Raw genomic sequence first — 26,695 nt, 5'->3', positions numbered from 1 at the left:
GCGGTGGCTATGGCCGTGACATACCCCCCCCCCGCCCCCCAATAAAACAAAGCGCAGGCGAGGAGACTCTGGTCTTTATTAGCAAGCCCGGCCGCGGCTCTCCTGCCCCGGCCCAGCCCAGGCAGCGTGACGGGTCGGTGTGAGAGGCGGGAAGAGGCCAGTGGTTCTACTTAAAATGTGTGCACCAGCTGGACCGCGGGCAGAGTCTGGACGATCTGGATGGAGGGGAGGCCCTGCGCGGCCATGCCCCCCGGCGCGGCTCCCGAGGGCACCACCTGTACCATCTGGGAGGCGGGAGCCGCGGGCATGCCGGCGGGGGCCGAGGCCGGGCTGGGCGGCGGCGGGGCCAGCAGCTGCAGCGTGGTCGCCCCGCCCCCCACGCCGCTGTTCTCCAGCAGCTCGGCGGCCGGGGCGCTGCGGATGATGAGCAGTTTCTGGCCCGGAGGCCCGGGAGCCGGCGGCTCGGCCAGCCCCGAGGGGAGGGTCTCCACCTCCTGCACACACAGCTGGGTCTGCTCGCCGTCCGCCCCGCTCAGCACCAGGACGCTCTGCAAGCCCTCGTCCGTCTGCAGCGTCTCAAAGAGCACGTCCTGCACCACCCCCGCCGCGGCCTCGCCCTCACCCGGGTCCCCGGGCCCCGGGCCCGCCAGCAAGTCCTCGGCTGCCCCACTCTGGACCACCAGCAGGTTGGGGGCCTCCGTGGTCACGGCTCCACCACTGGGATTAGGCAGCTGGCCCGCCACCGGCTGCAGCTGGACCGTGGTCACCTCCTGTGCCGGCTGCAGCTGCACCGTGGTCACCTCCTGTGCCGGCTGGAGCTGCACCGTGGTCACCTCCTGGGCCGGCTGGAGCTGGACGGTGGTCACTTCCGGGGCCGGCTGGAGCTGGACGGTGGTCACTTCCGGGGCTGGCCGCAGGGGCTGGAGCTGGACCCCACTCACTTCCGGCGGCCCGCCCTCCCCACCGCCCACGTTCTGCAGGATGAGGAGGCTCTGCCCTGCCCCGTTAGCCCCCACGTTGCCCCCTCCCTGCACCCCCAGCCCCCCAGGGCCGGGCAGCCAGACTACCCCAGGCCCCTGCCCGGCCTTGCCCACTGCCCGCAGGCCCTGCCGTGCCTGGCCACCCCCAGCCCCCGTACTGGAGGAGGGCAACAGAATGAGCTTGGGGGGTGGGGGCGGGGGCGGGGGCGTGGGGGGCTGCACGCTGCTGGGGATGAGCTGCAGGCCCTGGGCGGTCTGCACCAGGAGGAACGTCTGGGAGTTGGGGGCTGCTGGGCCCAGGGTCGGGGCCTGCCCCGGGCCCCCTGCCACCTCTAGGGAGAGTGTGGCCTGGAGGTGGGGGAGCACGTGGACATCTTGGGTGGCCGGTGGGGCGGGAGCGGCAGCCAGAGGGGCGGGGGCGGGGGGGCCGGCGGCGGGGGCGGCCGGGGCGTGCGTCCTCAGGTGCCGCTGCAGGTAGGCGGCCATGACGAAGCTGCGGCTGCAGATGGGGCAGGAGAAGGGGCGCTCGGCCGAGTGGGTGCGCTGGTGCAGCAGCAGGTTGGAGGAGTGCGTGAAGGTCTTGGGGCACAGCGGGCAGCGGAAGGGCCGCTCGCCCGTGTGCACGCGCTGGTGCTGCCGCAGGTTGGAGGTCTGCGCGAAGCTCTTGCCGCAGACGCCGCAGGAGTGCGGCCGCTCGCCCGTGTGCACGTGGCGGTGGCGCCGCAGGCACGAGGTGTTGCGGAAGGCCTTGCCGCACTCCCCGCACGCGTACGGCCGCTCCCCGGTGTGCAGCCGCAGGTGGTACTGGTAGTGCGAGGACCACTTGAAGGTGAGGCCGCACTGGCCGCAGGTGAAGGCGCGCAGGCCCGTGTGCACGCGCTGGTGGATGGCCAGCAGCGAGGAGCGCTTGAAGGCCTTGCCGCACTCGCCGCACTGGTAGGGCCGCTCGCCCGTGTGGTCCCGGAGGTGGTAGCGCAGCCCCGAGGAGCCCTTGAAGGCCTTGCCGCACTCGGCACACTTGTAGGGCCGCTCGGTGGACGCGGAGGCGGACGCGGGCGCCGGCGCCGGGGCGGGGGGCTGCGGGGCGGGCGCGGCAGGGGCCAGCGGCTCCTGCGGGCAGGTGACCTCGGCGGCCTCGGCCTGGGGGGGCGGGCGCCCCGCCGCCGCCTCCTCCACGTGGCACTGCTGGTGCGCCAGGAGGCTGGCCAGCTGCGGGAAGGCGCCGTCGCAGCTGCCGCAGCGGAACGCTTGCCCGCCCGCCGCCCCGTGGCTGTGCTGGTGGCGGGAGAGCCCGGCCACGGTCCGGAAGGACTTCCCACAGGGCAGGCAGGCGAAGCTGGGGGCGGCGGCAGCGGGAGGGGGCTGCGGTTGCGGGGCTGCGGCCGACGGGACCGCCTTGGGCGTCTCTGGGGGTGCGTCCGGGGGCGCGGGCGCCGCGTCGGGCCCCGGGCAGGGCTGGTGCTCCAGCAGCAGGTCCTCGCTGCCGAAGCCCAGCTCGCAGCCGTCGCAGCGGTACACCAGCTCCACCGTGGTTTCGGCCGCGGCCAGGAAGAGCTCGGGCACCACGGGCGGGGGCGCGGGCGGCGGGGGCGCGGGCGGGCTGGGCGCCTGCAGGGGCGGCTGCAGGTAGGCGTCCGGGAAGACCTTGGCCGGTGGGGGCGCGGGCGCGGGCGCGGCGGCGGGGGCGGCCCCGTGGGTGCGCTGGTGCAGCTGCAGGTTGGAGGAGTGCGTGAAGGTCTTGGGGCACAGCGGGCAGCGGAAGGGCCGCTCGCCCGTGTGCACGCGCTGGTGCTGCCGCAGGTTGGTGCTCTGGGTGAAGCTCTTGCCGCAGACGCCGCAGGAGTAGGGCCGCTCGCCCGTGTGCACGTGGCGGTGGCGCCGCAGGCTGGACGAGTTCTTGAAGGCCTTGGGGCAGTCGGGGCACGGGTAGGGCCGCTCGCCCGTGTGCTGGCGCAGGTGGTACTGGTAGTGCGACGACCACTTGAAGGCCAGGCCGCACTGGCCGCAGGTGAAGGCGCGCAGGCCCGTGTGCACGCTGCGGTGGATCTGCAGCAGCGACGAGCGCTTGAAGGCCTTGGGGCAGTCGGGGCACTGGTAGGGCCGCTCGCCCGTGTGGCCCCGCTGGTGGTAGAGCAGGGCTGACGAGCCCTTGAAGGCCTTGGGGCAGTCGGGGCACTTGTAGGGCCGCTCGCCCGTGTGCGTGCGCTGGTGGTGCAGGAGCCGCGAGGACCAGCGGAAGGACTTGCCGCACTCCCCACACTCGTACTGGGCAGCCGCGGCCGGGGCGGCGGGGCCCGGCTTCTCCCCGGTGCCCTCGGCGGTGGAGGCCGGCGCCATGTCAGCGTGGGAGCCGACCATCACACCTGGGGGTGGGGGGGGGGGGATTCTGGATCAGGGGAGGGCGGTGCCCCTCCACCTGGCGTCCTCTCCACTCCAACCTGTGCTGCCCGCTCAGAGGCAGGGCACCTCCCACCCAGGGCCCCCCTCCGCGTCTGCCCCAGGAAGCAAGACTTCCGGTGCTCAACTTCCGGCAGAGTGGGACCAGGGGGTCCCAGCCTGAGGGCAGCCATCTCCGGAGGCTGGGCCTGGCCTGCAGGGCTGTGCGCAGTGTCCTTACAGGCCAGGGTCTCCCCAGCGCCCTGGCTTCAGACCGCTGGTCCCTCTCCCTGAAAGGACTCCTTTCCCGCCCCCCCCCCAACACTGCAGGGCCCTCAACACCTGCTGCAGCTGAGGCCCCTGTGCGCTCCCCCCCCTCCACCACCGCCCCCCGCTCAGCACACGCCCTGGTGGTGCCCGGCCACAAATTCCCTCAACCCCACGAGCTCTCCCATCCACTGCCCTGCAGGCTGTGCCTCCGCCCCACCGAGGCCTCCCTGCCCCTTTCCCAGCATAAGGGCTGCGGGCTCCTTGCAATCATGCCCTTGGACTGCTAGTCTGCATCCCTCGGGTCCATTCGCCCCCTGGCTGACACCTGCACGTTTCTCTCCCCCTCAAACCTCTCCGTTCCCCTCCTGCTCTCACCAGGGGACCCCGCCATGGGCCTCGGCATTGGGAAAAGGAAAGCAATCGGGAGAGACGTTGCCACGCTCCAAGCCCGGCACCGAGGGTTCTCCGTGGGCCGACTGAGACCCCCTCCACGGGCCTGGCCCAGGGGACATGGGCAGTGCCTGGAGAGGGTCTGGTTGTGAGGGTGTTGACCGGAGAAGGTGCTCCCGGCAGCTAGAGGGGGAGCCCAGGGATGCTGCAGTGCACCCCACAGCGCCCGGCCCGGGCCCCACGGCGGAGTGCTGGGGTCCAATGCCAGAGGGGCTGGGGCTGGGGCTGGGAAACCCGCACTAGCTGCTCCCCCCACAGCGACCCTGAGTCCCCACCTACAGCAACGTTCCTCATGGCCTGGGCCCTCCCATCAGTGTCACCACAGCTGTCCCTCATCTTTTTCAAAACTAGATATCTGTACGGATTTCAGAGAGGAAGGAGAGGGAGAGAGGGATAGAAACATCAATGATGGGAGAGAATTATCGACCGGCTGCCTCCTGCACGCCCCCCTCCCCCCAACTAGAGATCAAGTCTGAAACCCAGGCATGTGCCCTGACCTGGAATCCAGCCGTGACCTCCTGGTTCATAGGTGGATGCTCAAGCACTGAGCCACACTGGCTGGCTGTCTCTCATCTTTTAAAACCTTCACCCCTTGCCCAGCTTGTGTGGCTCAACGGCTGAGCGTCGACCTATGAACCAGGAGGTCACAGTTCGATTCCCAGTCGGGGCACATGCCCGGGGTTGCAGGCTCAATTGCCAGTGGGGGGCGTCCAGAGGACAGGGGATCGGTGATTCTCTCTCATCATTGATGTTTCTAACTCTCCCTTCCTCTCTGGAATCAATACAAATATGTTTTGTTTTGTTTAAAAAAAAGAAAAACCCTTCAGCCCTCGCCTGGCTCAGTGGATAGAGCACTGGCCTGCAGATCAAAGGATCCGGGTTCGATTCTAGTCAAGGGCACGTACTTTGTTGCAGGCTCCTCCCCGGCCCAGGACCTGGTCAGGGGCAGGCAGAAGGCAACCAATCGATGTGTTTCTCTCTGTCTTTCCCTCTCTCTTCCACTCTCCCTAAAAACCAATGGAAAAATGTCCTCGGGTGAGGATTAAAAAAAAACACCTTCATCCCACCTCTCCCTCCAGCTACAGCCTCGTTTCTCTCCACCCCTTGGCAGCAAAGCAACTCAAACCTGCTGTCAATACCCACAGCTTCCCACCTCGGACCTGGCGAGCAGGCCTCCTGCCCACCTGCACCCGCCTTCTTGCTGTCTGCACAGCATTTATCCCCTTCTCACCGGCTTTCCAATCAGGGTTTCCCAGCCTCAGCACTGTTGTGGCCTGGGGCTGTTCCAGTGTCAGAGGGTGGGATGGGGGGGTTATACTGTGCCCTGTAGGGTGTTTAGCAACACCCCCGACCCCTGCCCACTAGACCCCGGCAGCATCTTACTCGCTGCTGCGTCCCAGCACCTAGAATGACTCCCAGCACAGAGTGAGAACTCAGTATTCTGACTGAACAAAGTCCGGGGGTCCCCTTTGGACAGGCCATTAAATTAAACAGATGAGCGTCCCCTTTAAAATGTAAGCGCGTGGCCCTAGCTGGTGTGGCTCAGTGGATAGAGCCTCAGCCTGAGGACTGAAGGGTCTTGGGTTCGATTCAGGTCAAGGGAACATGCCCGGGTTGCGGGCTCAAACCCCAGTAGGGGGCGTGCAGGAGGCAGCCGATCAATGATTCCCTCTCATCATTGATGTCTCTCTCCCTCTCCCTCCCTGAAATCAATAAAAGTATATTTAAAAAAATAAAATGTAAGTGCGTCCTTTTAAGAGACAGTTCTCCCCGGAAGCTGCACGTGCCGCTCAGAAGGCCCGGCCTGCCTTAAACGAGAGGCATCCAGCTCGGGAAGGGCCGAGACCTCTCTTATCCAATAAAGAGCGCCCCTTGCAAAAGGCCGGACCACGCCCGACTTCCCCTTTAAGAGGGTGCTCCTACTGCACCCCAATCTCCATCTTTGTTGAGCTAAACTAGGGGCTGCTTTGAAGCCACCTGGATTCACAAGCTTTTTCTGAAAATGTCTGCGCCACTGTCACCGGCCTCTGATAATCCTTTCTTGGGGGGAGAGGGGGGTGGTGAAAGCAGGAAGCTAAGGATCTGTCCCGCCCCCTTTAAAAGCAGCCCCTTGCCCTTTAAGAGGGCGGAGCCGGCCCTGCCGATAAAAGTCGGAGGTGAAGTAGCGCCCTTCCCTTTAAAGCATCCCTTCCGGTTTCACGCTCGCCGCTTCCCCAACGTCCCCGCCCTCCGGTCCCTCCCCCCACCCCACCCCTCCGGTCTCTCACCTGCGGTCCGGACCCGGGGAACGAGCGGAGACCCAGAGACCTCCCGCGGGGGCCGACGGGAAGGCGGAGCCCCGGCGGCGGCAGTGCAGGAGCGGGGGCCGGGGAGGGGGGCGGGGGCGCGCGCCCTCCCAACGGCCCCCGGCGCGAGGCACCCAACCTTTATCGGCGGCCGCTCGCGCACACAAACCCCGACGTCGCCGTCGGTGCGTCACGACGCCACGTGCACCGAAGCCTCATCCTCGCCCCTCCCATTGGCTTCTGGCCTTGGCGGCGCTTCCCCGGGCTTCCAGAGCGCGAGGCATCTTGGGAGTTGTAGTTCTCCGAACCCCACCGAGGGGTCGTGGGGGGTCAGCGCCGGGCCGGAACAAGCAGGGTCTGGGTGCAGCATCAGACGCCCCCCTTTATCAGTATTGCCCCTTCTCGTCTGGGACGGAGACCCTCTTCCGCGGTGTGGATCGGGCAGGCCTCGCCCCCCCCCCCCGGGGTGTGGTCACTTGTGGCCTGGTCGCCACGCCCAGGCCCTGGGGCTCCCTTTCCCGGACCTGAGTCCAGCGCAGGGATTGCCGCCCGCGGGGGTCACGCGAGTTCAAGGTTCCGGCCTCCTGCTGTGGACGCGCATGCGGTCGTGCGGGAACCCGCGCCCTGCAGAGCAGGGACTGCCCAGGCTCCGGGTCCGAGTCCCAGCCTTCGCCCTGCTTTCCCCGCTCGGCCCCCCGCTGGCCTCGGCTTCCAGCCACACGGACTTTTCTGCGGTTCAGGCAACAGGGCGGCGGTTCTCAACCTGTGGGTCGCGGCCCCTTTGGGGGTCGAACGACCTTTTCACAGGGATCGCCTAAGACCATCGGAAAACACATATAATTACATAATTGGGTTTTTTGTTTGTTTTTGTTTTTAAATATATTTTATAGATTTATTTTTTTTTTTTACAGAGAGGGAGAGGGATAGAGAGTTAGAAACATCGATGAGAGGGAAACATCGATCAACTGCCTCCTGCACACTCCCCACCAGGGATGTGCCCGCAACCAAGGTACATGCCCTTGACCGGAATCGAACCTGGGACCCTTGAGTCCGCAGGCCGATGCTCTATCCACTGAGCCACACCGGTCAGGGCCCCTGTCTCACACCTGACAGCTGTCGCCAGCCATGGCCGTGTGGCCCCTGATGACAGCCACTGCTCCCCGGCCTTCCGCTCAGCCAGAGGGCCCCGCCACACACTGTCCCTTAGACCCAAAGGCCCTCCTACCCCTAGCCCATCCCTTCTCCACTGCAATGATGCCAGGTGGGGGCCCCCTCACATGCTCAGGGGGACTCCTCTGTCTCTGCCACCCGAGTGTCCTCGACGACCAGCCAGGGCCCGAGCAGAAGCCGCGGTACCCTGCTGCATGGATGCATTTTCTCAGCCCGCTCTGCCGTTCCCTGAGGCCCCCGGGCCGGCTGCAACTCGGTCCCCACCTGAGCGGATCTGGACCTGTTCCCGCGTGGCCTTCCCAAGCCCCAGTGGATTCGTGTCCGTAAAACCCTTGGCTGCCAGCTCAGCCCAGACTTTCCCTTCCTTTCCCTTCTGCTCCTCCCTCCCCCGCCAGGAGGGAGGCTGCTGGAGGCCCTGGGAGGGACACCTGAGCTCCTGAGGGTGAAGGGGAGAGGCCGGCACCAGGGGAGGAGCAGGGAGCGAGACCCCTGGCCCCTGGGGTCTGACCCCACCGACATCTGGGGCTGCCAAACGCACCAGGCCCCGTGCCCCTACCCTTGGCTTCCAGATGGAGGGAGGAGCCCACAGTCCCTGTGGATGTGGAATGTGCTGCTCAGTGGGCTGTGGCCCCTGGCCTCTTCCCAGAGGTACAGAGCCCACACCCACCCCTTGCCTCGGGCCACCCCACCAGGGCCCTGCAGTATGAACGGAGCCCAGCCAGGTGTCATGGGGGAGGCGGGAGAGGCAGGGCCTCAGAACCCGCCCTCATTAGGCCCTCGTTAGGCCCTTGCTAGGCCAGGTCTACCAGCCAGCCCTGCCCTGCACAGGCGATGTGTCCCAGCTTTTGGGACAGACCAACTCCAAGGGTTGCCTCCTGCACAGGCCCTGAAGGGGGGGCGAGATCATACCTGCAAGCCAGGTGCGTGCCCTTGACCAGGAATCAAACCTGAGATCCTTGGGTGCCGGGCAGGTCACTAATCTCTTCTTATATTATAAGGATGCCAGGCAGACTGGACCAGGTCCCACTCTAACAACCTCATTTCCCCTTAACTGCCTCTTTATTTTATTTTATTTTATTATTTTATTTTTATTTTATTTTATTAGATATATTTTTATTGATTTCAGAGAGGAAGGAAGAGGGAGAGAGAGAGAAACATCAATAATGAGAGAGAATCATGGATTGGCTGCCTCCTGCACGCTCCCCCACTGGGGATCGAGCCCACAACCCGGGCATGTGCCCTCCTGACCTGGAATCGAACCCGGGACCTTTCAGTTCCCAGACTGACACTCTATCCACTGAGCCAAACTGGCTAGGGCTTAACTGCCTCTTTAAAGACCTTCGCTCCAAACACAGGGGCATTCTGTGCGGGAAGAAAAGATGGGAAACAAATCCGACAGGGCTGGCCCCTCTGCGTTCTGCGCTGGGGACAACAGGAATCTGCCATCTGTACGTTTTTAGAAAACGAAGTCTGTCTGGGACCGGGCGAGAGACGCGGCAGAGAAGCAGGGTGGAGGCGGGAGGGACAAGCCTGGTCTGGGCGTCCGGCTGGTCCTGACACCTGGGCTTCCCCCTCCCCAGATTGGAAGGGGATGGAGGGGTGGGGTCTCCCATCCCAGGTGCAGGGAGGCCTATAAAGGAGGCCGGGGGCAGGGCCCTCTCTGGGCCACTATCTCTGCCCCACACCCCCACGGCTCCCCTTCACTCTGGCCCTCATAACCAAACTCCTACCTGGTCTACAAAGCCCTATGGGTCTGGCCCCTTTTCACTTCTCTACCCTCACCTTTTTGCATGGCTCCATCTCTCACTCCAGTCAAGGCTGCCTCAGGACCTTTGCACACACCGTGCCCTCTGCCCTCTGGGGGGCTCCTGGCTGCCACCTCTCCTGCTCTGCTTGCAGGACAATGGACACCTCCTCAGAGCGGGCTTTTCTACCTGAAGCAGCACCCCTCCCCCATCCACCCGCCGACCTACTGTGCGCAGTCTTAGCCCCTCCACAGCCCATCCCCAGCTGGAATTTTCTTGTGCAAGGACTCCCTCCCAGGGAATGATGGGACTTCTCTTGCTCAGGGCTGCACCCTCAGCCTCCGCACACAGGAGGCGCTATGTGAATATTGATTGAATGACTGGGACACGGGAAGGAGCCTGGGAATACCTCCCACCACCCGCAAGGGCAGGTGCACAGACACCAGGCGGGGGCCGCCCAGCGATGGTGATCCTTCACCACCCCAGGTAGGAGAGGGGCCCCCCCAGCGCCAGCCGGGGTGTTGGCGCCCTCCTGGCAGGGCGTCCCAGGCAGGTCAGGGCCTGCAGCCCCGGGGTCCTGAGCGTGTTCCAGGCCAGGCCGGGCAGGTCACGGAGCTGCCCAGCGGATGTTGCCCTTGGCTCCTGCTGGCGGATGGGAGCCCCCCTGAGCCCCGGGGGTCGACCCCTTGCCTGTCCCCAGGGCCTGACCCCCCCCCCATCCTCCAGAGACCAGTCCACTCCCCCAGCCCGTTGCCAAGGGAACCGGACCTTCCCTTCTGGACCTGAGACCAGTAGGACTACACACACCACACACCACACACATACACCACACACACACACACACACACACACACACACACAGAAATGCAGACACACACACACACCATGCAGACACCACACACACACACCACCTGCCTGAAAAGGAGACAGGGACGCACGCACAGGGAGAGAGGAACAGAAACGTGAAGCAGGCGTTGAGAGGGGCCGGGAAGCCGGCGATGGTGAGAGCTGGGTCAGAGGGAGAGGAAAGCCCACGGCGAGGCTCACACGCCTGGGTTCAGGCTCGGTCCCCGTGGGGGGCGTGCAGAGGCAGCTGATCAGTGATTCTCTCATCATTGATGTTTCTCTCTCTCTCCCGCTCCCTTCCTCTCTGTAATCAATAAAAATAGATTAAAACAAAAAAGGTGCAGGAAGGGCCATGAGCCATGGAAGGGGGCGCCTTTAGAAGCCGAAGAAGCAAGGGCACGCGGGCTCCCCTGGGTGCCTCCAGAAAAACACCTGGATTTCAGCCCGTGAGACCCACCCAGGGCTCCTGACCTGAGAACGGAGAGGGAGTGAGCGTGCGCCGAGCCCCCAGGGGCGCTGCAGCAGCCACGGGCTCACACCCCTGACCCCTCTCAGAGCAACAGCGGACGGCCGCCCGCCCGCCCCACACTGGGCCAGCCCGCCCAGAGACAAGAGGACCCATTCCTGCCCGGCCGGGTGGCTCAGTGGTTGAGCGGCGACCTATGAACCAGGGGGTCACGGTTCGATTCTCCGTCAGGGCACCTGCCCGGGTTGCAAGCCTGGCCCCCGGTGTGGGGCGTGCAGGAGGCAGCCGATCCATGATTCCCTCTCATCACTGATGTTTCTCTCCCTCCCTCTCCCTCTCCCTTCCCCTCTGATGTCAATAAAGGTATGTTGTTGGGTTTGCTGTTGTTTTTTTAATGAGGACGCCACTATTATTCTAGCGCGGGGGGGGGGGGGGGGGGCAGCAGCCCCACCTCCTGCCAGCCCCAGCCACTCTATGCCTCCCCAAACACGGGCCCTGAGCCTCCCACTGCCCCCTCCCCCCAGCCTGCACGCCAACCTCCCACACCCTCCCAGCCTGCACCCCAGCCTCCCACCCCCCTCCTACCCTGCACCCCAGCCTCCCACCCCCTCCCTCCCAGCCTTCACCCCAGCCTCCCACCCCTCCCACCCACTCCCTCCCAGCCTGCACCCCAGCCTCCCACCCCTCCCACCCCCTCCCTCCCAGCCTGCACCCCAGCCTCCCACCCCCCTCCCTCCCAACCTCCCACCCCCCTCCCTCCCAGCCTGCACCCCAGCCTCCCACCCCCTCCCTCCCCGCCTGCACCCCAGCCTCCCACCCCCCTCCTCCCTCCCAGCCTGCACCCCAGCCTCCCACCCCCTCCCTCCCCGCCTGCACCCCAGCCTCCCACCCTCCCTCCTCCAATTAAGGGCCCTCAACACTAACCGCTGCGGTTGACTCGGCTCCTGGCCTTGCCTCCCGCCAAGCGAGCCCTTTGTCACCTTAATTGGCATCTCCAGGCGCCCTGCTCTGCGCCCACCCACACCACCTGTCCATATCCCAGGGCCAGCTATGTGCTAATTGGGCCCGTGGGGGCGCACAGGACGCCCCCTCCCGAATCAGCCCGGCCTTCCTATATCAGCCCCCCACCTACTGCCCCTCAAACCTCGGGTCCAGCTCCCAGGACACAGGGAGCAGGAGGGCACAGGAGGGACGCCCCGTCCTCATTGCCTGGGCCCCACCCCCCCACCCCCTGCTGTCCAGGGTCCAGGGCCCCTCCCCAGGCCATCCCTGCCAGTCCTCCGCAGCCTGAGCCCAAGCCCTGGCTGCCCCCCCTCCTCACAGGTTTGGGGGTGCTTTCTGATCCACGGGGACACAGTGGACAGTCACCCCCAGATCACCCAGGCCATGCACCCCGGGGCCCCCACAGCCCCTGGAGTTTCGGAGCCCAGCCCCCGGGAGCTGTGTGCCTTTGTGAGCGGGGCGGCCGCCCACATGCTGCGCGCCCTGCACCCCCGGCGGACCCGGCCCCCCAAGAGGAGGCCCAACCACAGGCGGTTCCTGCACAATCAGATCTGCAGGTGAGGGGGCCGGGGGGGAGCGGGGAGAGGCTGGGGCCCTGAGTCTGGGGAGAGAAGTGGCCCCTGGGGCTGGGTGCAATCAACACTCATGAATTTATTTATATTTTTATTGATTTCAGAGAGGAAGGGAGACAGGGAGAGAGAGAGAGAGAAACATCCATGATGAGAGAGACTCATGGATCAGCCGCCTTCTGCACACCCCCTCCTGGGGATCAAGCCCGCAACCTGGGCCTGTGCCCTGACCAGGAATCGGACCCTGACCTCCTAACTCCTGTCCATACTCCATCACTGAGCCAGGCCGGCTGGGCTCGTGCATTTATTGAGCACCAACTGTGTGCCTAGCCCCAGAGACCCAGCAGGGAACACGCTGCCTTCATGGGAGCGTGTCCAGAGCGGGAGCAGCGGGTGGATGATGGGCGCGAGGCTCCCATGCAGACAAACCTTGCAAACAAGAGCAGGTGGACCCACAGCCGGGGGAAGCAGATGGGCGCTGGCAGGGCCACGGGAGGCAGCGGTGCGCTTGCTGGTGGGGACGGGGCTTGCTTTCAGGGCAATGAACAGCTCCAGGACTCATTAGAGGTGGCGGGTGCACAGCATCGCAGAGGCGTGAATGCCATTGGACTGTGCGCTCTGAAATGGCTCGTTTTAAGTGATGTGCATGTGGGTTCCATTTTTATGTTTTTACATATATTGTTTATTGATTTCAGAGAGGAAGGGAGAGAAAGATAAAAACATCAATGATGAGAGAGAATCATGGACCGGCTGCCTCCTGCACGTTCCCTACTGGGATGTGCCTGCAACCAAGGTACATGCCCTTGACCGGAATCGAACCCGGGACCCTTCAGTCCGCAGACTGACACTCTATCCACTGAACCAAACTGGTCAGGGCAAAACTTTTTTTACTTTTTTTTAGAAAAAAATCGCCGGAGGAGTGAGGATATTTTCTCCATTGGTTTCTAGAGAGAGTGGAAGGGAGGGGGAGAGACGCATTTGTGCGGCGCCAGCACGGCCCAGGGTCAGCCTGGGAGTGGGCGGTGAAGGATTAGAAAAGACAGACAAGAGAAAAAGGCTGGATCTGGGTGGGACACTGTCCTCGTCTTTATTTTATAGCCAGATTCCAGGAGGCAAAGCAAGGGCGTGGTCAAGATGTTTACAACATTCTCCTGGGTTTTAATCCTACTCAGTTACATGCACCTGAACTCTATCGAGCCCACATCACTCAGGCACGTGGGGCCACATGTTCGGACCACAGGGTCAAGCTCACAACCACAGCTGTTGGCTGTCGCTGTGCTGGGAGGGCCCTGCCCTCCAAGCTGGGACTTGCACGTGGCCACGAGGGGACTGTGCCCTCTCATCAGTCCGAGGCTTGGACCTGTCCAAACCCTGTAGCCCAGTGGTTCTCAACCTCGGCTGCACATGAGAATCCCCTGGGAGGAATCTTTTTAAAATCCTGATTTCCGGGCTCATCCTCCGGAAATTCTGTTTCTTTGTTTATGGGGTGGGGCCACAACATTAGTAACAGAGAAACAGAATTTCCGGAGGATGAGGCCCGGAAATCAGGATTTTAAAAAGATTCCCAGGTGTCCTAACCGGTTTGGCTCAGTGGATAGAGCGTCGGCCTGCGACTGAAGGGTCCTAGGTTCGATTCCGCTCAAGGGCATGTGCCTTGGTTGCGGGCACATCCCCAGTGGGAGATGTGCAGGAGGCAGCTGATTGATGTTTCTCTCTCATCAATGTTTCTAACTCTCTATCTCTCTCCCTTCCTCTCTGTAAAAAATCAATAAAATATATATTTTTTTAAAAAGATTCCCAGGGGATTCTCATGTGCAGCCAAGGTTGAGAACCACTGCTGTAGCCGCTCTCCACGCACATTGATTGGTTGCCTCCCGCGCGCATCCCGATCATCGGGGCCAAGGGTTGAGCCTGACACGGAGGTAGTGCCCTTGCTGATGCTCTAACCAGTGGACCACCGGCCTGGGTGCCATCGTTTGCTTTTACCTGTTGGACCCTGGTCACCGCACATCTAAATGTGCAAAGCGCGCAGGCCCCGGTGCCGGAGGAGACACGCTGCTCAGAGCTCCCCTCCCCATGGGCTCCCACATCTGGAACTGCCCGACCCAGAGAAGGGACCCGGGGCAGGGAGGCAGCACCGGGAGGAGAAGGACGGGGCGAGCAGGGACCCCCCTGCTCCTGGGCTCCCTGCTGCGCTCGCCCAGCCAATGCCCCTCTCTCCGCAGGCAGTTTGCCAGGATTGAGGCTGCCACCCAGCGCCTGGCCCTGTCCATCCTGTCCCAGGAGGCGCCTCCCCGGAGACCGGCGCCCCGGAGCCCGCCCCCGCCGCCTCCGTCCCCCTTCCTGGGCGTGGCCCGCGCGGTGGCCCCCACCCAGGCGCCCCGGGCTGGCCCCCGCGTGAGCCTGGCCGCGCTGGAGGCCTCCAGCCTGGACCTCATCCGGAGCATCGCGCTCTCCCCGGAGCCGCCCTCGGTGCCCGCCGACCTTTCCCACCACGCAGAGGGCCAGCCAGACCCCAGGCAGGCCCTGCAACCCTGTGACCCCCTGCCCCTGCCTCCCTGTGACCCCCTGAGCCTGCCCCTGCCACCCTGTGACCCCCTGCCCCTGCCCCTGCCTCCCTGCGACCCCCTGCGCCTGCCTCTGCCTCCCTGCGACCCCCTGCGCCTGCCTCCCTGTGACCCCCTCCCCCTGCCTGGCCTGGGGGCAGGGGCCGAGCTTCTGGCCCCCGAGGGCGCCTGGGTGGGCAGGTGGGAGGTGATGCCTTGTGCTCACCATTCTCAGGGGGTCCCCGAGGGCTGGGGGGCCTGCTTCCCATGAGCGCGGTCACAGCCCAGCTCAGGCCCTGGACCAGCCAGAGGGACCCCCATGACAGCTCTGGAGCCCCCACCGTCGGCCAGGAGCCCCCCACCCTCCCACTCCTCTCCTGGCAACTTCTGGGAAAATGGCCCAAGGCCAGACCCCACCTCACCTCTGCCTCTTCCAGGCAGGCCCCCTCCTGCTCTCTCTGCCCTCCACCTTTGCCCTTCTTTCTACCCATCCCCAGCTCTGCAAGTCCTCACTGCAGCCCCCTGTCGCCCTGGCTCATCTCTGCCTGATGTCTGGGCTCATCTCATTTATTCGCAGAGATGCATTGAGCACCTATGTGCCGGGGATTCAGCAGTGAATAAAATAAGCGAGGTCTCTGCGTTTGTGGCGTTCACGTCTCGGGGGAGGCAGATCGGGGGGCTGACAAAAAATGAAAACATGCATACTTTTTAAAAATGTATTTTTTAATTAATGTCAGAGAGGAAGGGAGAAGGAGAGAGAGATATATATAGAGAGAAAAATCAATGATGAGAGAAAATCACTGATGGGCTGCCTCCTGCATGCCCCCTACTGGGGATCTAGCCCACAACCTGGGCATGTGACCAGAATCAAACCCAGGATTCTTCATGCCGAGACCGGTTTGGCTCAGTGGATAGAGCGTCGGCCTGCGGACTGAGAGGTCCCGGGTTCGATTCCGGTCAGGGGCATGTGTCTGGGTTGCGGGCACATCCCCAGTGGGGGATGTGCAGGAGGCAGCTGATCGATGTTTCTCTCTCATCGATGTTTCTAACTCTCTCTATATCTCTCTCTTCCTCTCTGTGAAAAATCAATAAAATATATTTTAAAAAAAAAAAGATTTAAAAAAAAAACAAAAAAAAACCCAGGATTCTTCAGTCTGCCGGCCGATGCTCTATCCACTGAGCCAAACCAGCTAGGGCTATGCATACATCTTTAAGCACGAGATTAATTTCCAATTTCAGGTTGGAATCAGTGGTCTGAAGAGGATAGAACTTCGACCTTACTGAGCGGTATCTGACACCGGGTGGTCAGGGAAAGCCTTGAAAGACAGAAGAAGCTGGTTATTCGAAGGTCTGGGGTTCCAGGCAGAGGGAACAGCACGTGCAAAGGCCCTGGGGTGGAGCCTTGGGAACAGCAGTGGGGCCAGGGTGGCTGGAGCTGAGGAGCAGGGGGCGAGGCGGGGAGAGGGGAGGTGGAAGAGGTCGACAGAGGCAGGCCATGAACTAGGAGTCATTTGGATTTCATTCCAAGAATGAAGGGAAGTTCTCTCTCTGTCCCTCTCAACCCCATTCCCAAGCAAATAGTCTACATACTGTGACCACCACCCTAGGAGGCAGGTACTGTACAGATGGGGAGCCTGAGGCTGCGGAGAACACAGATTGAGGGGGAGAGGGGTGGGGAGGATCTTTTTTGTTTGTTTTTTAATCCTCACCTGAGGATATTTTTTTCCATTGCTTTTAGAGTGGAAAGGGGGGAGGAAGAAGGGAGAGGGAGAGAGAGGAACAATCATGTGAGAGAGACTGGTTAGAGTGAGACGCAGTGGTTCTCAACCTTCCTAACACCGCGACCCTTTAATACAGTTCCTCACGTTGTGGTGACCCCCGATTTCATTGTTACAAATTGAACATAATTAAAGCTTAGTGATTAATCACAAAAACAATATGTAATAATATTATGTGTTTTCCAATGGTCTTAGGCGACCCCTGTGAAAGGGTCGTTCAACCCCCAAAGGGGTCGCGACCCACAGGTTGAGAACCGCTGGGAGACTGGTAACCCCCCTCCCCCCGCCACGTGCCACGACCGGGGCCGGGGATTGAGCCTGCAACCTAGATAGGTGCCCGTGACCTGGAGTCGAACCCGAGACCCTTCAGTGCTGGGACCAAGGCTCTAACCACTGAGCCACCGGCCAGGGGTGGGAAGGATCTTCAGCTCCAGGCTTCATCGTGCCTTTACCCTTTTCCTGGAAAGTGCTTGGGTCGCTGTAAGTTTCTGTCCAGACAAGAATTCGGGGGTTGGAGCCCCAGGCCCTCCCTCCCCTGGGCAGGGCGCCCCCTCCTCTCCCAGCCTCGGGGCGGGGGGGGGCGGGGGGGGGCGTCTGGTCTGTACCCAGCTTTGGCCGCCGCCACCCACCTCCCAGCTGGAGTCCGCCTACTCCGCCCTCCGCGCGCTGCTCCGCCCCGCACCCGCCACTCACGTCCTAGCTATACACCCATTGGTCAGATCCTGGCTCCCCGCCCCTCGGCGTAGGCCAATCACACTTTCAGGACTGAAAACCAGCGGCGCCTACGGATTGGCCAGGCGCGGGGGCGCGGGCAGAGCTCGGAGAACGCCGATTGGGCGGCTGGGCCAGAGGGGGCGGGACGCGATGCCGCGGGGCTGGGCCACGTGACGCGACCCTGCCAATGGTGAGCGGGCTGGGCGCCGGGGGGAGGCCCTGGTGGCGCAAGTCCGGGCGCTGGAAGGTGAGTGACCCCGACCCACCTGCGGAGGGCGGCGGGCCGGGCTCGAACCCAGCGCCTCCGGGAAGGGCCCGCCCGGCCCGCGGGAGACCGCGCTTCCCGCCTCCTCGCAGGTGGGAACCGGGGCTGAGCCTGGACGCCCCCTGCCCAGGGCGCGCGGCCGGGGAGGCCTCCTGCCCCGCGGGCTGGCCGGGCTCTCGGACCCTCCGCGGGCCGCCCCGCCCTCCGCGTCCCGGGACACGTTTCCCCCCGTCCCCGCCGAGTGGGTGGGGTGGACCCCCTTTCCCCGCGAAGGAAACGGAGGTGCAGACAGAGCGTGACACTTGCCCCAAGTCACCCAGCCCGAAAGTCCGCCTGCGGGGCGGGGGTCCCCCGAGGGCTCGCGGGGATCTAAGCAGCCCCCCATCTGCCCCCCTAAGTTGCTGCCCCTCCTCGGGCCGCCCCGCCTCTTCCAGCCTTGGACGCCCCCCCGCGTAGAGGTCCGTTCTGGACCGTCCCATCCCTCCCCCGCGGCACCCCCACGGCACCCCCAGATCTGCCTCCAGCTCCGATCTCCCCACATTCACACACACACACACCCTCCCCCAATTTTTCATCTTCTCCCCCAAACCAGTCTCCCTGTCCAGGTCCCCAGTTTAATCCGCAGGCCCTGCCAGCCGTGGGCCAGAAACCGGGGTGACGTCTCCCCTCACCCTTGCCCCCGGGGTCCCAGCCCCAGTTTCCTCCCGGGCCTCGGCCTCCAGTCCAGCCCCCCAGCAGCCAGCGGGGCCTCCCCATTTTATTTTACTTTATCCCCCCCCCCCATTTTATTTTACATGCTGTCTAAAGCAGCGGTTCTCAACCTGTGGGTCGCGACCCCTTTGGGGGTCGAACGACCCTTTCACAGGGGTCGCCTAAGACCATCGGAAAACACATGTATAATTCCATATTGTTTTTGTGATGAATCACTAGGCTTTCACTATGTTCCATTTGTAACAATGAAATCGGGGGTCACCCCAACATGAGGAACTGTATGAAAGGGTCCCGGCGTGAGGAAGGTTGAGAACCGCTGGTCTAACGGCTTTAAATGGAAGTGCACCACATATGCACGGCAATGGCCAAGTCACAGACACACAGCTGAGGTCACTTCACGCAGAGTGAGCACGCAGGTGTACAGTCGCCAGATTGACAAGTCCAGCACCCCCCACCCCCCGGGAGCCCCCATACCCCTCGGCCACTGCCCGCCCCCCCCCCCCCCCCCAGCATCATCGTAACTTTAACGCCATGGGCAGGTTTGGCCGAGTTCTCACTCTATGTGGGTCTCTTCCTGCGCCCATTTATTCTTTCCCGGCTGCACAACCTGTTACACACTGTCCAGCACTCAAAAGGGACAGCTCAGCGCAGCGAGAATCGGGCCCACACTGTCCCTCGGTGACCTGTCCCCCCCCCCCCCAGTCCCTGCCGCCTCCTGCCTGCCGGGAGCAGCTATAGATAGCAGCGGGACACATACCTTTCCCCTTCTTTTTTGGGGACACAAATGGGAGCATCGGTGTACAGGCTGTTCTGCGCCCCCCCCCCCCCCCCCCACCATCTTTGAACACCTTTCCTCTTGTTACTTAAAGAGCTTCCTTGTCATCTGTCCTGGCTGCTCAGAACCCCACAGCGTGGATGTGCCATAGCTTACATAACCGTACCCTCATCTCGGACGGTTAGAGCGACTCTGAGTGGAGGGAGCCGCGTGGGCCAGGCCAGGCAGGGTGTGGTGGTCCCTGGTGTCAGGGAGCCACGGAGACTGGAGGGTCCCAGGGTCAGCTTTGTCTTTTCAGAAAGATTGTTCCCTTTCTCTGTTCACTCTCTCGGAGCCCCTTCCCGACCCCCCAGGACTGGCCAGGTTCCCCGGGCACCCCAGCACCGGGCATGGCTGTGACTGTGCCGTTCGTGAACTGGCTGTGGTTGGTTTTGGAGGGCGTCTCCATCCCACTGTGTTTTCTTGAGATAAAACTCACATGGCATCAGATCTGCCATTTGCACCCTTTCACTGCTTGTTTTATTAAAATATATTTTTATGGACTTCAGAGAGGAAGGGAGAGGGAGAGAGACATCAGCGATGCCAGAGAATCGTGGATCGGCTGCCTCCTGCCCTCTGGGGAGCGAGCCCCCCACCCACTCATGTGCCCTGATGGGGAATCGAACCGGGACCTCCTGGTTCGTAGGTTGACGTTCAATCACTGAGCCACACCGGCCTTGCTTTCCAAGACCCGGGAGGAGTTCAGCTGGCTGTTCCTCCTGGGGGGGCTGAGTTTCCGAGGCCAGCGCGGGTGGGGAGCCGCCCGGAAGGCTCCCAGAGCACCGCCCCTCTGCCCACCGGGTCTCGAGGCGGGAGGGGGCAGCCCAGGAGGCCAGGCTCTTCTCTCTCAGAATCACATCCCGCCCCCTGTGCTCCCGGCAGTGGGCGCAGGGATAGGTGAGGGTCACCCTTGGAGCCTGAGGTCTGCTGGCACAGTCGGTAATGGGGATGCAGGCACCCTCACACCCGCCCAGAGGGCAGGAGGCTGCCCGGGGGAGCCTCCGGGGGAGCGAGTCTGGGATCTCGGGGATGGACAGGGTCTGAGGAGACTTCCCAGGAGTGGGAACGTGACTCCTGGCTGAAGAGGACACACACGTTAAAAAGCAAGTGGCCCCATCGGCCTGGCTCAGTGGTTGAGTGTCGACCTAGGACCCAGGAGGTCACGATTCAATTCCCGGTCAGGGCACAGGCCCGGGTTGCGGGCTCGATCCCCCGTGTGGGGTGTGCAGGAGGCGGCCGATCCATGTTCTCTCTCATCATTGATGCTTCTGTCTGTCTCTCTCCCTCTCCCTTCCTCTCTGAAATCAGTAAAAATATTTTAAACAATAAAAAAGCGTGTTCCAGACCTGGGAGCAGCAGGTGCGAACTGCGGGTGGAGAGCGGGATTCGGTGCAAGGTCTAGGTGCAGGGACCCTGGGCGGGCAGAGAAACCACCCCCCGCCTGACCCCGGCCGCTGCCCCCCCTGCCCTCCCTCAGGACATGGCGGCTGCAAAGCCCAGCCTGGGCCGGGTCCTCCCTGGGTCGTCCATCCTCTTCCTGTGTGACATGCAGGAGAAGTTCCGCCACGTCGCCTACTTCCCCCAGATCGTCTCTGTGGCCGCCCGCATGCTCAAGGTACTGGTCCCTCCTCCCTCAGACCTGGCCTCCAGGCCCCTCCTCCCTCAGACCTGGCCTCCAGGCCCCTCCTCCCTCAGACCTGGCCTCCAGCCCCCTCCTCCCTCAGACCTGGGATCCACCCCCTCCTCCCTCAGACCTGGGATCCACCCCCTCCTCCCTCAGACCTGGGATCCACCCCCTCCTCCCTCAGACCTGGCCTCCAGGCCCCTCCTCCCTCAGACCTGGCCTCCAGCCCCCTCCTCCCTCAGACCTGGGATCCACCCCCTCCTCCCTCAGACCTGGCCTCCAGCCCCCTCCTCCCTCAGACCAGGCTCCAACCCCCTCCTCCCTCAGACCAGGGCTCCAGCCCCCTCCTCCCTCAGAACAGGGGATCCAGCCCCCTCCTCCCTCAGACCTGGCCTCCAGCCCCTTCCTCCCTCAAACCGGGCTCCAAACCCCTCCTCCCTCAGACCAGGGCTCCAGCCCCCTCCTCCCTCAGACCAGGGCTCCAGCCCCTCCTCCCTCAGACCTGGCCTCCAGCCCCCTCCTCCCTCAGACCTGGCCTCCAGGCCCCTCCTCCCTCAGACCTGGCCTCCAGGCCCCTCCTCCCTCAGACCTGGCCTCCAGCCCCCTCCTCCCTCAGACCTGGCCTCCAGCCCCCTCCTCCCTCAGACCTGGCCTCCAGCCCCTTCCTCCCTCAGACCGGGCTCCAACCCCCTCCTCCCTCAGACCAGGGCTCCAGCCCCCTCCTCCCTCAGACCTGGCCTCCAGCCCCCTCCTCCCTCAGACCTGGCCTCCAGCCCCCTCCTCCCTCAGACCAGGGCTCCAGCCCCCTCCTCCCTCAGACCTGGCCTCCAGCCCCCTCCTCCCTCAGACCTGGCCTCCAGCCCCTTCCTCCCTCAGACCAGGGCTCCAGCCCCCTCCTCCCTCAGACCAGGGATCCAGCCCCCTCCTCCCTCAGACCAGGGCTCCAGCCCCCTCCTCCCTCAGACCAGGGCTCCAGCCCCCTCCTCCCTCAGACCAGGGATCCAGCCCCCTCCTCCCTCAGACCAGGGATCCAGCCCCCTCCTCCCTCAGACCAGGGCTCCAGTCCCCTCCTCCCTCAGACCAGGGATCCAGCCCTCCCCTCCCTCAGACCAGGGATTCAGCCCCCTCCTCCCTCAGACCAGGGATCCAGCCCCCTCCTCCCTCAGACCAGGGATCCAGCCCCCTCCTCCCTCAGACCAGGGCTCCAGCCCCCTCCTCCCTCAGACCAGGGGGTCCAGCCCCCTCCTCCCTCAGACCAGGGCTCCAGCCCCCTCCTCCCTCAGACCAGGGGGTCCAGCCCCTCCCTCAGGTCAGGCCTTTGTCCCCCCTCCCGGCACAGGTGGCCCGACTGCTGGAGGTGCCAACTGTGCTGACGGAGCAGTACCCGCAGGGCCTGGGCCCCACGGTGCCCGAGCTGGGGGCGGCGGGCCTGCAGCCCCTGCCCAAGACCTGCTTCAGCATGGTGCCCGTGGCGCGGCAGGAGCTGGACGCGCGGCCGCAGCTGCGCTCTGTGCTGCTCTGCGGCATCGAGGCTCAGGCCTGCATCCTGGTGAGACCCCCAGCCGCCCCCCGGGAACCCCGCTCATCTGAAACCTCCCCATCCTCGAAGGGACAGCCTGTGCCCACCCTGAACCCTCCATGCTCCCCGCCTGACACCTTTCCTGACCCCTGACCCCTCCTGAGCTGAGACGCGACCCTCACTCAGGACTCCTCTCCCCTGGGGCGCCCATGCTGCTCTAGGACCCCGTTGTGGGGGGGGGAGGGGGGCTTCTGCCCTGCTCTGGCTCTCTCATCCCATCCCAGTATCCCAGTCCCCCACCCGGGACCTCCGTTCCTGGCTGGGGTTGGCCCTGACCTCTCTCTGCCCCCAGAACACAACCCTGGACCTTCTGGATCGGGGGCTGCAGGTCCACGTGGTGGTGGACGCCTGCTCCTCCCGCAGGTGAGGGGGTCCCCCGAGGGGTGGCTGCACATGGGGTGTGGACGGGGCTCCCAGGAAGAGCCCTGTTTGCCAGGGGCCCGGGGCTCGGGCCGCAGGGCTGACACCCCCTCTCCCCTGCAGCCAGGTGGACCGCCTGGTGGCACTTGCCCGGATGCGACAGAGCGGCGCCTTCCTCTCCACCAGCGAAGGCCTCATTCTGCAACTGGTGGGTGACTCCGCGCACCCCCAGTTCAAGGAGGTACTGGCTCCCAGTCCCCCACCTTCCATGCACCTGGCAAATGTCTCCTCGGCGCCCACCACGTCTTTTCGGAATACATCCGGGAACATACACATCCTGGAACACAGAAGGCTGCCGCCTCCAGAGGGGCTCAGTTCTCGTGGGGAGACACCCCGTCAACCATAAATCAATAAGAGAAGCTGCTGCTGGTGGGCAGTGAGGACTGCGGAGAGAGAGAGAAGGAGGGGGGGGGGGAGGAGAGAGGGAGAGGGAGGGAGAAGGCAGCGAGGGGCTTGCACAGGGTGGTCTAGGAAACCTGGGAGGAGGTGACTGAGGCCTGGAGGGCGCCAGGCAGACACAGGAAAGAACCGTCCAGCAAGGGCCCTGGAGGTGGGGCCCTGGGACCCTCCACTGCTCCCCTCCTCCGGTCACTGCCTCGCAGGTCTGGCCCCCGCGCCACCCCCAGTGGCTTCCCCAGCACACAGGCCTGACCAGGTGGCTCCCACTGTGCCCACCCTTGGCCTGCAGGAGCGCAGGATGTGCCCAGATTTGACATTCCTGGCCCTCGGAGCTCTGCCCTTTCCTCTCTTCGTTCTGCTGGGCCTTTACTGAGCACCTACTGTGTGCCAGCCGCTGGGACGGGTCCTGGGGCAACAGCAAAAGCCAGTCAGTAACCCGTTACACACTGTGGCCTGGAGTGGGAAGGGGACATGCAGAGAGTGTGAGAAACAAGACAGTAAGCAGCAGGGCGGCCCTTGGGGGGCGGGGGGAGGCCTTGAAGTGGAGACCTGCCTGGGGAGGGGCAGCCAGTCATCCAGAAAGTGCTTCTGGCAGAGGGACCAGCTGGGGCACAGGCCTGGCGGGGGGGGGGGGGGGGGGACTGGACTTGCCTCGTTCCAGGGACGGTATCAGGCCCTGAGTGCTGGCGAGTGTGGAGGAGGGGAGGCCGGGGGAGCCAGGCCGTGACCTCAAGGCCTTGGGATTTTAGCGAGGGCAGCCACGGGGACTCGGACAAGGGAGTCGCAGTAGGGGGCGGGGGGTGTCAGGACCCAGGGACACCAACATGGAGGCGGTGAGGATGCGGGCTCTGTGTATTTTTGTTTGCTTTCTGCAGGCTATTGGGGCTCACTGGTGGGTGCAAGGTGGGGCTTTGGGAGAAGGCACCCAGAGAGGGGCTCCAGGCTGGTACCTACCGAAGGGGAAGGGCTGAACTGAGAGTTAGAGAGGTCAGGGGGCAGCCAGCATCCAAGAGGCAGGTGGATAAATGAGCCTGGAGTGGAGGGGCAAGGTGTGGGCTGGATTTGGGAGTTGGGAGAGAAGAAGAAAGTATGGACACGCCCCAGGACAAAGCCCATCACTCTTTCTGTTAATCCCAAGCAAAGGATATTTGTCCATTGATTTTTAGAGAGAATGGAAGGGAGGGGCAGAGACAGAGAGAAATACCGATGTGAGAGAGACACAGTGATTGGTTGCCTCCTGCACATGCTCCGGGGATAGAGCCTGTAACTGAGGTACGTGCCCTTGACTGGACTCGAACCCAGGACCCTTCTGTCCGCCGCCTGGTGCTCTAACCACTGAGCCACACCAGCTGGGGTCAAGCCCATCACTCTTAGCAGCCCAGGCCAGCAAAGCAGGCGAATGGCCGGTGATCGGAGCTAACTCGGGTGGGCAGTGAGGGCGAGGCCCCGGGAAAGGTCCTGAGGAGAGGGAGCGGTTGGCGTGGCCATTTGCTGCCAAGAGGGCAAAGGAGCAGAGGGAGCAGTGCCCCTCCGGTCTGCCCCGCAAATGGGGGCCCCGGGTCCTCCCTGACGCCCTTCTCCCTCTGCAGATCCAGAAGATCATCAAGGAGCCCGCCCCGGACAGCGGGCTGCTCGGCCTCTTCCAAGGCCAGAACCCCCTCCTCCGCTGAACCCCGCTCGGCCCCGAGGGGAGACCTCCCTCCTGCCTGTCACCGGCCTCGGGGGAAGCGCTTTCCCCCGTCCTTGGGTCCCTAGAGTGGTGCAGTCCACCGGGAGCGCCGCCCCTCGGGAGGGGAGGCGGGTGCTGCCTTGCTATTGGGCGGCAGCTCCCGGAAATGCAAATGAGCTCCTGGCAGCCGATGGCCGTTGGCTGGGCTGAGCTGGGGGCGGGGCTCGGCCCCGGGCCCCTTCAAGGGTTGCGAAGGGGCGGGGGAAGGAGTGTCAGGGACTGTGTGGGACCTGGGCTCGCGGAATAAACACCGATGTGGCTGTGGACCGAACCATTCTTGGGTCTGGGGGGTGCCCCAGGGGCGACGGGGGGCTGCGGGTGGCGGGGAGAGGGGTCCCCAGCAGGTGGAGAGGGGGAGGTGCCTCTTCTCAGCTGCCAGCGGGCGCCAGGAAAAGGCGAGGGCTGGCCCCATCACAGCTGCTCGGGAAAGAAGTGCCGGCAGGGTCGCCCGCGCGCCGCCAGCCGCCCCCCCCGCCAGCGCGCACGCCCAGCCCGGCGGCTGCAGACACGCGCTCGCGCTGCCTCCCCCGGCCGGCCCCCCACGCCGCCGCCACCCCAGAATCCCCAAGGGTCCCGCATCGGAAAGTGAGGTGAGCGCGACCGCACCCGGTGCGGAGGGGGAAACTGAGGCACGGGGTCGTGGGGACGGGAGGAAGGAAGAGACTGGCATGCGGATGAATGGATGGGAAGAAGGACGGACACCTTTATCTGAGTGGTCCCTGCGCCCTAAGACGCAGCGGGCAGGGGATCCACATGGGGGCTCCCAGAATTCTGCAGCTCTTAGAAATGTGGGAGTCGGGATTCTACTGATCCCCCCCCAATACCGCCCCCCCCATCAAGGCCCCTCTACCCCTTGAGACTCGCAGTCCTTGTTCCCCATCCACCCCCAACCTTGGGGACCTAAGAAGGCAACCTCTGAGTCCCCCAAGAATCCAGGCATCAGAGCTCACAGTCAGTCCGCCCCCACTGGGCAACCAGAGCCCACCAACCCCGAACCCCAGACCCCCGCCCCCCCGCAGAAGGCTGGGAGCGCGCATCAGAACACCCAGCGACCCTCTCCCCAGGGACCTAGGAGTCCCAGCTCCTTCCTCCGGGAGCCCCTGGGACCCGGCGTTGGCGCCCCTGGTCCCCGCCTTCCGGATCCAGGTGTCCCCCCCTCCTCACCCCGCAGGCAGAAGCTTCGCGTCCGGGAGGCCGCGCTCGCGTCGCCATGGCAACAGGAGTCTATTTTGCGCTAGGAGCACAGCTTGCTCTGCAGCGCCCCCCTACCCGCTCCTCCAAACTCAGCCGAGAGAGAGTAGGGGGACCGGGAGGGAGATTGGGGGTCCGGGGGTCGGACACAGAGACATGCACAGGGACAGAGCTCTGTAGACAGCAAACCTGGGAGAGAGACGGACGTGGGATCAGAGGCACAGCGATGGGCGTGTGCGGACCCGGAGACACAGACGGGACAGAAAGACGGACAGGAGGGAGCAGCGGGCGGGGGATGCCGGCGGCCAGAAAACCGAGACTCGGGGAAGGGGCGGCGAGAGGCGCAGCCGCGGGACGGAGACAGACGCAGAGATGCGGGCGAGGAGACGCGTCTGGACACCCGCAGAGAGACACCAAGACCCAGGGCACCTCCCCTTAGAGACCAGAGGCCGCCCCGCGAGGGGGATGGACGGGGGGCACGGCCACCCGAGGGCCTAGGGACCCGGGGGCCGCAGGGACGGGGTCTGGGCCGCCGGAGCGCTGTGCGCATCGGAGTTCACGGCTCTCCCTCAGTCCCCGCCTCCCGGCGGCCGCAGCGGGTGGGAGTGGGGGAAGTGGGGGCGGCAAGCCGGATCCCCCCCCCCGACACTCCCCCAGGACCCCTCCACTTCCCCCACCTGCCGGTCCGCCTCCTCTTGGCAGCTTTCCACCTCCCAGCCCCAAACCAGCCTCCCCACCCCGCCCCCCTCGGCTTGCGGACCCCTTG

At 64.2% G+C, this 26,695-nt stretch overlaps 3 protein-coding genes across 6 annotated transcripts; 2 read left to right on the top strand and 1 right to left on the bottom strand.

Moving 5' to 3' along the window:
- Window positions 1-170: 170 nt before the first annotated feature.
- ZNF628 (zinc finger protein 628) lies at window positions 171-3,317 on the bottom strand (the record flags this gene model as incomplete). The annotated part of the gene is made up of 1 exon (XM_081107418.1): window positions 171-3,317. The coding sequence occupies one exon, from the start codon at window positions 3,315-3,317 to the stop codon at window positions 171-173; it is 3,147 nt and encodes a 1,048-aa protein (XP_080963544.1).
- An 8,657-nt stretch (window positions 3,318-11,974) lies between these two features.
- On the top strand, window positions 11,975-15,230 carry LOC308531341 (uncharacterized protein C19orf85; the record flags this gene model as incomplete). Its single annotated transcript, XM_081108308.1, has 3 exons — window positions 11,975-12,147; window positions 14,385-14,749; window positions 14,867-15,230. 3 exons carry the CDS (start codon window positions 11,975-11,977, stop codon window positions 14,974-14,976), a joined length of 648 nt encoding a protein of 215 aa, XP_080964434.1. The 3' UTR covers window positions 14,977-15,230.
- A 2,136-nt stretch (window positions 15,231-17,366) lies between these two features.
- On the top strand, window positions 17,367-25,004 carry ISOC2 (isochorismatase domain containing 2). 4 transcript variants are annotated; one of them, XM_081108468.1, is made up of 6 exons: window positions 17,367-17,444; window positions 20,465-20,602; window positions 21,951-22,160; window positions 22,483-22,553; window positions 22,674-22,758; window positions 24,599-25,004. In XM_081108468.1, the coding sequence occupies exons 1-6, from the start codon at window positions 17,385-17,387 to the stop codon at window positions 24,677-24,679; spliced, it is 645 nt and encodes a 214-aa protein (XP_080964594.1). In that variant the 5' UTR covers window positions 17,367-17,384; the 3' UTR covers window positions 24,680-25,004. The 4 variants fall into 4 exon arrangements, with proteins under 4 accessions (XP_080964594.1, XP_080964593.1, XP_080964596.1 ...); XM_081108467.1 differs by having other exon boundaries at window positions 22,674-22,791; XM_081108470.1 differs by having other exon boundaries at window positions 17,433-17,554.
- Window positions 25,005-26,695: the final 1,691 nt, after the last annotated feature.

This window comes from Myotis nattereri, assembly GCF_964212035.1.
Source record: "Myotis nattereri genome assembly, chromosome: 15".
NCBI classification, from domain to species: domain Eukaryota; kingdom Metazoa; phylum Chordata; class Mammalia; order Chiroptera; family Vespertilionidae; genus Myotis; species Myotis nattereri.
The sequence above is the reverse complement of the archived record's forward strand: the minus strand, read 5'-3'. Positions and strand labels throughout refer to the sequence as shown.

What these genes read in the sequence shown, in the direction of transcription:
- ISOC2 (XM_081108467.1), top strand. Translation starts at nt 17,385, where the DNA reads ATGGTGAGCGGGCTGGGCGCCGGGGGGAGGCCCTGGTGGCGCAAGTCC. An exon ending in AGGCTCAGGCCTGCATCCTG is followed by an intron (nt 22,161 to 22,482) that starts GTGAGACCCCCA and finishes CTCTGCCCCCAG; the next exon opens with AACACAACCCTGGACCTTCT. An exon ending in GACGCCTGCTCCTCCCGCAG is followed by an intron (nt 22,554 to 22,673) that starts GTGAGGGGGTCC and finishes TCTCCCCTGCAG; the next exon opens with CCAGGTGGACCGCCTGGTGG.